This window comes from Macrosteles quadrilineatus, unplaced genomic scaffold, assembly GCF_028750875.1.
Source record: "Macrosteles quadrilineatus isolate MER2022 unplaced genomic scaffold, UCM_ALF_1.0 Scaffold_1__1_contigs__length_201487025, whole genome shotgun sequence".
Classification (NCBI taxonomy): domain Eukaryota; kingdom Metazoa; phylum Arthropoda; class Insecta; order Hemiptera; family Cicadellidae; genus Macrosteles; species Macrosteles quadrilineatus.
In genome coordinates this window covers 124,856,094-124,868,348 of record NW_026542594.1, presented here as the reverse complement: position 1 = coordinate 124,868,348, position 12,255 = coordinate 124,856,094, and the positions used below count along the sequence as shown (strand labels likewise).

The 12,255-nt window shown below is 35.4% G+C and overlaps 1 protein-coding gene across 1 annotated transcript in view; it reads right to left on the bottom strand.

Annotated features, from left to right (window-relative positions):
• Positions 1-12,255, bottom strand: part of LOC128984369 (E3 ubiquitin-protein ligase Arkadia-like) — a 180,996-nt gene that overhangs the window by 114,162 nt on the left and 54,579 nt on the right. Inside the window, exon 3 of the mRNA XM_054403687.1 lies at positions 11,652-11,929. Coding sequence (XP_054259662.1) covers positions 11,652-11,929 — 278 coding nt within the window. The remainder of the gene's footprint in view (positions 1-11,651; positions 11,930-12,255) is intronic.

The window sequence follows — 12,255 nt, the reverse complement described above, 5'->3', positions numbered from 1 at the left end:
TAACTTATTTTAAAATGAAAACCAGTAGACCTAACTGACATGAATTAAAGTTAGTTATTCTTCAGTGGAATATGGCATAACAATGAGAAGGTAGGGCTATCAGTTTAAGGAACATAAACATGTACAAAGGTAGCCTTATAGAAAAAACAAAGAAAGAATACTTTGAAGTGAAGAATTATCGAACAGAATGAACACAATAAAATACCTATAATGAGGTCAAAAAGTGGTTAACAATTAAATAAATCCAAGCAGTTAGTATAGCCTACCCATAGAATCAATTAACTAGGCCTAAACTTAATATTGTAATAATGACAAGTATTTAATTGATCCTAGCCTATTTGTCTAAAAATGATGCAAGCAGTTTATTTTTAGAAAAGGTTTATATACCTGCTATTAAGCAATCCAATTTTGTTGTTAGCACAACTAGTTTCGGTGTCTGTGTGCACCATCATCAGGCTGCACATGGACAGTTTTATTTCTTCATATGAAGAGCGTCATATTTACACGAAAATAATAAATAAACATTTAAACACGACACAAACACAAATACGAGACATTTATGGTAACTGATCAGTTAAGAAAACAGACGATGCTAGCCCGGCGGAGTTAGAGTCCAGACTGCGGGTAGTCAGTGCAGTGGTGTACGTCCGTTATCTTATCATCCCAGGTTGCGTCCTGACAATCACACCTCCCCTCTCCAGTAAACCGATGGCAGTGTCATACATAAAATTAGACGAGAAAAATTGTTGGTCATTTACAGCAAAAATTTATGCATGTGTGTTTTATTTTATTTCTCTTTATGACATTATGGTGGTCGGATTTTACTCTCTTATATATCTCAAACTCTTCCAATGTGTTAAGTTTATATCTGTCTTTAGAAAAATGTAGAATATCCATACCGGTATTGCTGCTAATGTTGGTATAATTGTGGCCTTGGGATATTAAATGTTCGGCAAAAGATGATGTTTGGTGGTCTGTTGATGCATTTGGAATATGCTCTTTGAATCGTTTTGTAAAGGAACGTGCTGTTTGGCCGATGTAATATTTCGTACAATCGGTACAATTGATCTTGTATACGCCAGTTTTATCAAAAGATTGCGTCATCGTGGGACTGCGTTCCTTTAACAATGAACCAAGCTTGTTTTATGTTCTAAAGGAAACTGTGATTCTGTTTTTTGCAATGAGATTTTTATATTTATTGCTCATAAAGGTGCCAAATTTTGCAGAGATGAAAGTGTTCTGTTTATTATTTCCTGTTTTATTTTTATGTTTGTAGATGAGTTCATCCACAATACTACTTGGATAACCATTTGATACGGCTATATGTTTTATTGTAATTACTTCTTCGTTGTAGTCCTGTTCATTCATTGGAATTGTGAGCAATCGGTGTATGAAACTATTATATGCAGCTAATTTTTGTGAATACGGATGATGGGATTCTGAGTGAATGGTCTGGTCAGTGCATGTTGGTTTCCTGAATATTTTAAACTCAAATTTTATTTTGATGCTTTTTATGGTGAGGTCCAGAAAATTCAAACAATTATTGTTTTCTTCCTCCAATGTAAACCAGTACATTGTTCATTGGCATTCATTGTTGCTGTGAATGCCACATAAGTATGTGTTGAGTAACGATAACTGTCTACTGTTTCCGTTGAACAAAACAATAATGTCGTCTACATATTTGAATGAAATAAAACAGGATCTTTTCTTTGTAGCGGTTGGAATCAGAAAATAAATGTTTATTTTCCAGGTTGTTGAGAAAAATCTCTGCTAAAATACTGGAGAGGGGGGAACCCACTGCCAGCCCTTCTTTCTGGGAATAATAGTCATTGTTGAATCTGAAGTAATTCTGATTTAGCACTAATCTTGTGAGTGAAACTAACTCATTTACCGACTCTCTGAATAAACTTGAGTTTTTAATGAGGTTTTGGTGTAGGAGAGCTATTGTTTCTTGAACGGGGACGTTGGTGTACAAATATACGATGTCAAATGATGCCAATTTGTAGTTATCTTTAACAGCATGGTTCTTAATTCTATCAACAAGTTCTAGGCTATTTTTTATACTATGACTATTCTCCAATAAAATTTGGTCCTTTATTATTTTAACTAGTTTCTTGGCTACTTTGTAGGCTGGACTTGGCATAAAATTTACTAAGGGTCTGATGGGGACGTCAGGCTTATGGATCTTGGGGAGGCCTCTGAGTATAGGGGCTTGTGGATTAGTTACTTTCAATGAGGTGATTTCACTTTTTGATAAAAGGTTTTTACTTTCTGAAATGGCTTTATTTATCAATTTGCTGTAATTCAAAGTCGGATCTTTATTTAAAGCATGTATTTTGTTAGCGTTCAAAAACGTTTTTACCTTATTTACATAATCGTTTTTGTACATTATCACAATTGAGTTGCTTTTATTTATGAGCAATAGATATAAAAATCTCATGGCAAAAAACAAAATCACAGTTTCCTTTAGAACAGAAAACAAGCTTGGTTCATTGTTAAAGGAACGCAGTCCCACGATGATGCAATCTTTTGATAAAACTGGTGTTTACAAGATCAATTGTACTGATTGTACGAAATATTACATCGGCCAAGCACGTTCCTTTACAAAACGATTCAAAGAGCATATTCCAAAAGCGTCAACAGCCCACCAAACATCATCTTTTGCCGAACATTTAATATCCCAAGGCCACAATTATACCAACATTAGCAGCAATACCGGTATGGATATTCTACATTTTTCTAAAGACAGATATAAACTTAACACATTGAAAGAGTTTGAGATATATAAGAGAGTAAAATCCGACCACCATAATGTACTAAATGACCAACAATTTTTCTCGTCTAATTTTATGTATGACACTGCCATCGGTTTACTGGAGAGGGGAGGTGTGATTGACAGGACGCAACCTGGGATGATAAGATAACGGACGTACACCACTGCACTGACCACCCGCAGTCTGGACTCTAACTCCGCCGGGTTAGCGTCGTCTGTTTTCTTAACTGATCAGTTACCATAAATGTCTCGAATTCGTGTTGTGTCTTGTCTAAATGTTTATTTATTATTTTCATGTAAATATGTCACTCTTCGTATGAAGAAAGAAAACTGTCCTTGTGCAGCCTAATGATGTTGTCACACAGACACCGAAACTAGTTGTGCTAACAACAAAATTGGATTGCTTAATAGAAGGTATTTAAACCTTTTCTAATATTATTCGGGGGCTAACAACTACAATGAAGTTTATTTTTGTTTGAACAATATTGGTTCAGTTGAGAATATATGCATACTGGCACAGTTTAACCATCGAAGTATATAACACAACTGGAATGCTAGGTACGTGTTCACGAAAGCGCTCCGTTGTGTCAGTCTTCCCCAACCACCATGGGGGACCCAGCGGATGTTAGTTAATTCATCGAATAGTGCGCGAAAAAGATTAAGTACAATAATGTTTATATATTCGTAATCTGCATCAAATGCAGAATGTAATTGTATAAATAATTTTTACTTTTGATTTGAAATAGAATTTCCATAGTTAAAAAGAGTCAAAAATTTCTTCATTGTGACATGAAAAAGTTAGTATGCGAGGAAGTATTTTATTTTTGGGCCAGAAAAAAACATTGAGCGACAAAGTTGTAGTTGAAGAGATGATTTTTAACATGTGATTGAGCAATTTACAATTAAGTGTGCAGTTTGTTTGTAGTAAAGTGATTAATAGCGCGACGAGGTTGATTTTATGTCATACCAACCTCCTCAGTCCAGCAACTATTTAAATGTTTTTGCTACTCGATCATTGTAAAGCTAAATAAATTTTAACCTTTTTCATATTTGATTCAAGTTAAAGAATACAACTATTCTATGGATGTGATCATATATTTTATTTATTTGCAGAAGATAAATATCAATACCGGTAATGGGCTGCCGCTGAGTTGAAGAAACCCTATGAAACCGGGTTTTCCCGGTTGAAATGAAATACTCAATGTGATACAATGTACAATATACATGGCTTGCAAAATAAAGATACGCCTAAGTTTTGTTCTCGTAGATGCATTATATCAGCATGCATGACATTTCTAGGAAATTTGTTTACAAACCATGTTTCAAGCAATGACATTTCTGACGAAAGTCACGCTTTGAAACTAATGAAACTGATACGGACACTATTTTATAAACCGTTTTTCTCCAATGCGAGAAACATTATAAATGAATGTAATAAAAATAAGTTAGGTGTACAGAGATTTAAGAAATTGGTTTTGTTTCACAACATGTAATGTATTTAAGCACGATTGTGGACATTAATACATATTCTTAGAAGTTCAGTTTAGTTTTATTAACCTAAAAATAAAAATCCCCCTTTTCTCTTATGTGTGATGATATGAATTTTAAAACATATACAGAATAGCAATAAAACTCAAAACATTTTTTTTACTACTCGTGTATTTGCAATATTATACAAATAATCCTATTGTCAAAGGAACGAGCCCAACAATTCGATTTGTAAATTTAATATTCAATTGTTGTTATTGCCTTTACGTTAAATACTTTCTAGGTTTAGATTTGATGACCTTATTAATTACTTGCTCTGAACCTTAATATTTGAAATTTCTCATTAATTACCCAACAAAGCAGATATTATGAGATCTCTTGTTACAACTAAACACATGGGGTTAGTTGTAACACAGTTTAGTTGCAACACAGTTCACAGTTGTAACACATATGTACTTATGTGTTACCTGTAATAAAAATGTATTTAGTATAACTATTGATTGTACTCAAAACGTTTAAGATCGAGAAACGAAAAGATCAGCGGAACCAGGGAGGACGGCCCGCGGCACGATTTATAAAGAACCTCTTTGCGTTACTAATTACTCCATTACACACGACTAGAACATTTTATTTGAAATTGCTTGGTTATATGCTGAAGATAATCTCATTAGCTACAATTTTGTCGCTTGAAGTTTGCTTCTGACCAAAAAATAAAAAAATCCTCGCTTAGTAACTTTTTTATGTCAAGGTGTGATATTTGTTTAACATTTTTAATGGTTAAAATTCGAATTACGATTTAAATACAATTATATTTATACTGTCAGATTCTGCAGTTAATGCAGATTCCGAATATATAACTTTAATTGCAGTCAACCTATTGTATGCACGGCCAGGAGCATATTAACAACCGTGTGCACGGCTTGAGGAACTGACATATCTGCGTCGAGTCCCCTTTGTGGTGGGGGAAGGTTGCTGAAACCGCGCGCTTTTTATCCCAAATCTCCTATCTACCCGGTGTTCCAGTTGTGTTATATACTTCGATGAGTTTAACTGAAAATGTGCATATTGGCACCATTTAGTTGAAAATGTGCATACTGGCACTGTTAACATTAATGTTTGTTTTCACACTGGAAATTACACAGTTAATATGATAGGCTATTGACTTCAATTAGTTCATGCAACATGCAACAGGGGCATATTCACAAATTGGGTTATAAGCTGTTGAATTGCAAACATTTTTATGTTGAAGATTAGACTTAAGGTCTTTTTGAAGGTATTGCTTGAATGTTCTTAGAAATACTTTTAAACACAAGTTAAATCCATGGACCAGAAACAAGATCTGGCTGTTGAAGGACCAATTTATAATGCCATGAAATTTTGTTAATTTATTGTTTGAAAATGAATTAATTTAGTGACTAAAATAGATTTAAGAAAAATAGTTTTTTAACAAGTGGACTGTATTTTGTTTTATTACTTTCTCCCCCTATACCATAGTATATGGAGAAAGTATTGTTTTCGTCAAAATTTTTGAGTTTGAGTTTTGAGTGGACATATTCTAATAATATCTATGGTTCTTACCGTCAACGCAATCAGGGGTAATATTCCACTACGGCCGTTTCGGAGATGACTCCATCGTCAGGTGCGTAGTGGTACACTAAACTATAGTCTTGTCACATGTAACACGAATTGTCTTCATTTGCATTGCGTCAGGGGTTGAATAAATAATACACATATAAGCACGGGACGGACACACGAAAACATTTAGAGCGCGTGCACGGCTTGAAAACTGACGACCAAGCCGTGCACACGCTCTAAATGTTTTCGTGTATTCGTGTGTCCGTCCCGTGCTTATATGTGTATTATTTATTCAACCCCTGACGCAATGCAAATGAAGACAATTCGTGTTACATGTGACAAGCCTATAGTTTAGTGTACTTCTACGCACCTGACGATGGAGTCATCTCCGAAACGGCCGTAGTGGAATATTACCCCTGATTGCGTTGACGGTAAGAACCATAGATATTATTATTATATTTTCACGCAATCTGCCACACTCAAGAATATGGACATATTCGTTTTGGGTCCCCCTGGACCCAAAAAAATGGTTTTCGAAGTGATGTCTGTGTGTGTGGGTTTGTATACGACATAAGGGAGGACCTCTCGTCAACTTTTAAATCAACTACTGAGGACTCGAGTACTACCGAGGACCTAAACCCGAGTCCTCGGTAGTTAAGACCTCGGTAGTGCATTTTAGAGTTGACGGCGTGTGTGTAGCAGTTCCTCAAATTTCCGCTAGATATCTCGCTGAGCAAGTTTCGCCCGACACACAAATCTCGATTCTTACACACACTGCAAGCCTTGTTGTCGCAGGAATTTCTTTAGCGAAGCTGAACCTGAACTTGAACGGCTGAAGTGACCCACATGAATTTTTGCAAATAAGAGGGAAGTTATATTGCAAAACATACTTGGGTGAAAAATAGCGTTCGTAGCCAAAATGGGTTTGCAGCTCTCGATCGTTTCACGTTCTCGAATTTGTCTCGAACTTAAAACCCGATCTCGAGTCGGCAAAACCTCACTTTTGGCCCTAGGTACGAAATATACTTTTTTTACCCCAGAAGCCTTTAAAGATCCCTCCACAGAGTTGTTTGCATTTTGGCCATGTGAATAATACTTTTGCAATGTTATTTTCTTATTTTAAAATTGATTTTCTTCTTTATCATGTCATGTTTTGCAATATAACGTCCCATTACGAAATCAGTGGATATGACAGTAATTCTTAAATTATTTCTTATTGAACTATCTTATATCACTTTTACGGGTTGGTGTCTGCCTTTTTCACCACTTTTGCCTATATTTTATCATGTTATACTACACATATCAAATATTAATGTAGAAATATCTGCTCTTATCGTGTCTAATAAAATCCAAACATAGAAACTTTGTCTAAAATGGTACCCATCTTGACAAATTATTTTCACCTGCCTATATTACGGACTTTGGCGCACTGGTTTGGTAACATTATTGAAAATAATACAACATTTTTGCTGTAAAAAATGGTACAGAGAAAATACTATCTAAGCAGCTACTGTCAATGCAGAGCGAGCGAAGCTCTTTGGGATCAATTTCAATGCAACAAATAGAGAAACATCACTCAATAACGGCTGAACGCATTTCAGCCAAACTTAACAAAATTACTTAGACTAATAGTGAGATGGTTTTTAAACAAACAAATTTCAATTAGCAATTTAATTTAGTCCGAGTAGGGGCAACATCAAAATGTGACAATGCGCGCCGAGACTAGCGTGTCTAAAGCGCCTGTTCAGAAGTCGATGTGAACCCCTTCTGTGAAGGAGTCAGGCATTGTGCGAGCCGCGAGAGCCCCTCACGTCGAATTAAGAAAAATTATTTTATTTTTATATAAGACTAATTTTAAAATTATTAATTATAAAATTAAACTCTCATCACCTAACACAACCAACCAAACTTGCTGATAATATAAAATATTATTATATTATCAGCAAGTTTGGTTGGTTGTGTTTGGTGATGACAGTTTAATTTTATAATTAAAAATTGTAAAATTAGTCGTATAATACAAATAATATAATTTTTCTTAAGTCGACGTGAGGGCCTCTCGCGGCTGGCACAATGCCTGACTCCTTCGCAGAAGGGGTTCACATTGACTTCTGAACAGGCGCTTTAGACACGCTAGTCTTGGCGCGCATTGTCACATTTTGATGTTGCCCCTACTCGGACAGTTGAAAACTCGGACAAATGATATTTTGATATTTTTTTAAATAATTTAAAAACTCGGACAAATGAAAACTCGGACAGTTGATTTAACAAAATATTATTATTATTTAAACCATACTCGGACAGTTGAAAACTCGGACAAATGATTTTTCAAATATTTTGTAATTTTTAACAAACTCGGACAGTTGAAAACTCGGACAAATGAACCTCACCCCATAAAAAACCAAATGAAAAGAACATTTGGATTCGGACCTTTGACCATAGCAAAACTAACATATAATTTATGAAATGTGAAAAGTTGTATATCATTAAATACTATTCTGTAATATTAATAATTGTTCGGCAAATCCTCATTTTAATGGCTCGGCTGAAAATGGAATCTGTATTTTGTGAAACAGTAATTTGGTAACAATTCAGTAATTTCAAAAGTCGATAACAGTAGCCTATCCTATATAAATACTGTTATTTGATTGCCAAGCCACGGACTATACATACGTCCAGTTACAACTGTAATAAGTAAGTAATTAATTACCTGGGCTTATAGAAGTACACTTTTAACCACGGTATGGATAATTGTCTAGGCCTGTCCAGAAGTAGGCTACGAATTTCTAATCATATTATCTACATTGTATATTTAAGGCATGTCTTCTTTTCTTATTGTTATTCTGTTTTCACTTAAATCAGCTGAATGCGATGTTTACTTATTACTTATGTTTAGGCCTACATTTCAGCCATCTTATTTTATTGTTCAATAAGTAAGTCTTTTTGCATTTTTTTTCGTTTTTACACGTTGAAATATATGATTGATAATTCAGTTCATTTTAGTTTTTTAAGGTGTTTTACATTTTGAGTCTTACATTGAAATAGCCCTACATTTTTCGTAGGCCTATGTTTTATCTTTGACTATCAATACAACTTACAGACATTCCATCCCCATGTTAAATTTGTAGCCAGCTTTTTCATAAAAATCTTCTGTATCCAATGGCCATTATTAAGGACAATATTAAAATGCTGTCTCTAAATCGTCCTAATAATGGTAGAAGACCTACATTCCAGTTACATTACAATAATATCCTCCATCATATCAAGAATACTTGGTATTAACAATCATAAATTATTTCCAGCAAAGAAAGCTGAGCTTAACCGATTGCAAGGGTTGAAATGAAGACCAATGTTTATGTTGCACAGTTGAATTTAAATGTCTAATTTCCCCTCCTGTTGTTATACTTTAATACTCGTTTTTTAAATAATTAGCCTACTGTTTTTTTATACTTCAATACTTTAACCGATTGTAAGGGTGAAAAATGAAGCCCAATGTTTTTGTTGTAGGCTACAGTTGAATTTGGATGTTAAATTTCCTTTCTCTTTTTTATACTTTAATGCCCTTTTTGGATGTTAATATCAGATTCCAACTACTGTAATATTTTCCTGGTCAAAACTACCATAATGCACTTCTGGAAGAGGTATCTAAATAACAAGATGTAGTAAAACAAATTTGAATTGTTATAATTTTAACCAATAAAACCAGCATTAGTACATCTTTTGACTTTTTCACATTTAGTTACTTATACAAATATCAAATCACGTTTTTTCGCTCAACTGGCTTTCACCTCTCTGAAAGCAACCCTAGTAATAATATGTATTTTAATTTAAGTACCATACTTTAATTGATTCGGTTATATGTTTACCTCATATAACATTTGAACATGGATTGAAACATTAGATGTATTTGGAATACTCTGAGAGTGAGAAGCAAAACATGACTTTCAGCAATGTTGCATCGAAATTTACCTTTACTAAGTGATTCAGAAATGTAATTGTAAAATATTTTCATTTTGTCAACATGACTAGAATGTTAATAAAATAGATGTCAGCAAGAAATAGTTTGTAAGATAAAAAATTGCAGCATAGGACAACTTATATAGTGTTCTAACCTAAAACATTGTTATTGTTTCAATGTAAAAATTCAATTGATACAAAGTAACTACGTTACCAATTTATGTTTGTAAACAAAAATAATTTTTTTAATCTATATATATAAAATCCAATGTATGTTTGTATGTTTGTCCATTATGGACTCCGAAACCGCTCGACAGATTGTAATAAAACTTTCAGGCATTATTTATTATTATTCAAGGATGGTTTGTGTGAAGTTTGGTGCAGATCCGTCAAAAGGGCTCCGCCCCAGTGGCTCTGGAGTTTCCCATGTTAACCTTATGAGTACTCATTAAAGAATCTTACAGCTGGTTCAACTAAAAAATTTGATTCTGTGATGTTCAATAGCATTAACAAGTTAATAGGTTTACCAAAAGGGTGCAGCACTATCATTTTTTTTAATTTACGACAACAGCTAATTTGCAACCAAAAAGGTGAGTGAGCGTAGCGAACGAACTTCAACCTGGAGGCGAGTTAGCGTTGCGAACGAGCTAACTGAAGGCAAGTGAGCGCAGCCAACGAGCTCCAACCTAAAGGTGAGTAAGCGTGGCAAACGAATTTTGACCAGGGCGTGATTGAGCCATGCGAACGAGCTCATCTTGAAAATGAACAAGCATTGACATAAAACCATATTAGGACAGGAACCTGATGGCAAGTGAGCGCAGCGAACGAGCTCCAACCTAAAGGTGAGTAAGCGTGGCAAACGAATTTTGACCAGGGTGTGATTGAGCCATGCGAACGAGCTCATCTTGAAAATGAACAAGCATTGACATAAAACCATATTAGGACAGGACGACGTCTGTCGGGCCAGCTAGTGGTGGCATAAAACAATTTAAATAATTATTTACTACACAAATTATTTTTAATGTAAAACATTGTTCACCACTCGGAGCAAAAGTATATTATTTATGGTACTTAAATTGTTTTATAGTACGTAGCAGTACAGTATTATTAGTTTATTAGTTGCTTGTTGCAATGTTCTACACACTGCTCAAGCGCTACAACTCATTAAGTGGCATCCTGTCCACACACTGTTGATATATACTGAATTGCGGCATCCACTATTTAGAGTGTAGGCTGGCGCGAGAATTGGCAACGTAGCATTAGGGAAGTTATAGTTCCGGAGGACGGCGCGAGGCGCGCTAGCTACCTGTATGGTTTCGTGTTCCACAATTCGGCGGGTACCTGCGCTACTTAAACTCACATCAACGAGTTCAAAAATACTCAATTGTGGCCGTGTGCCTGTGAAGGATGCCACTATTCGGTGAATACAGACACACACACACACACACACACACTCACACAGACAGACATCACTTCGAAAACCACTTTTTTGGGTTCAGGGAAACCCAAAACAGATAGATCCACTCAAACTCGAATTTTTTTACGAAAACAATACTTTCTCCATATGTATTAGGGGAGGAAGTAAAAAGGACGATGATAAACAATTATGAAATGCTTGGTCTAAGGTTCTACTCTCAATCATACATCCTAATTATGTGTCAGTGGGAATTATTATTGGTTCAGTTTTGGTACGGTTTTTGTTTTTTATAGGTAAAAACCCACCCACTTACATTTTTTTACTAAGTTACATTAATCATCATTTTTTTGTGTCTGTTTTGAGGTCAGTTACGGTAGGTTTATGTCGTAATTTATTAAACTGAGGTTGTAATTAACAATTAATCACAAAAGTTCAATCTTTTACCTGACGAGGTACTTCAGGAGTTGATCTTGATGAGGGTCCAGGTCCTGAATCAATCCCTGTCCTTTCATTTGACTTTTTTGGTTTCAAAAAGGCATCAGTCTCAAGTGAGCGTTTGCGACGAGCCTCAAAGGAGTCTTGATACTCAGGGTTATAAAAAGCAGGGGACCATGTGGAGGTGGCGTAATGGTCAGACTGGACCCATGATGAGGAAGGCTCTACCACATCTACATCTTCCCCTCCATCACTGTCAGCAAACAGAGGATCAAGCTCCATGTCACCTGCACACACAATAATACCTCTGTTAAAGACTGGAACCATGATGAGGAAGGCTCTACCACATCTACATCTTCCCCTTCATCACTGTCAGCAAACAGAGGATCAAGCTCCATGTCACCTGCACACACAATAACACCTCTGTTAAAGACTGGAACCATGATGAGGAAGGCTCTACCACATATACATCTTCCCCTTCATCACTGTCAGCAAACAGAGGATCAAGCTCCATGTCACCTGCACACACAATAACACCTCTGTTAAAGACTGGAACCATGATGAGGAAGGCTCTACCACATCTACATCTTCCCCTTCATCACTGTCAGCAAAC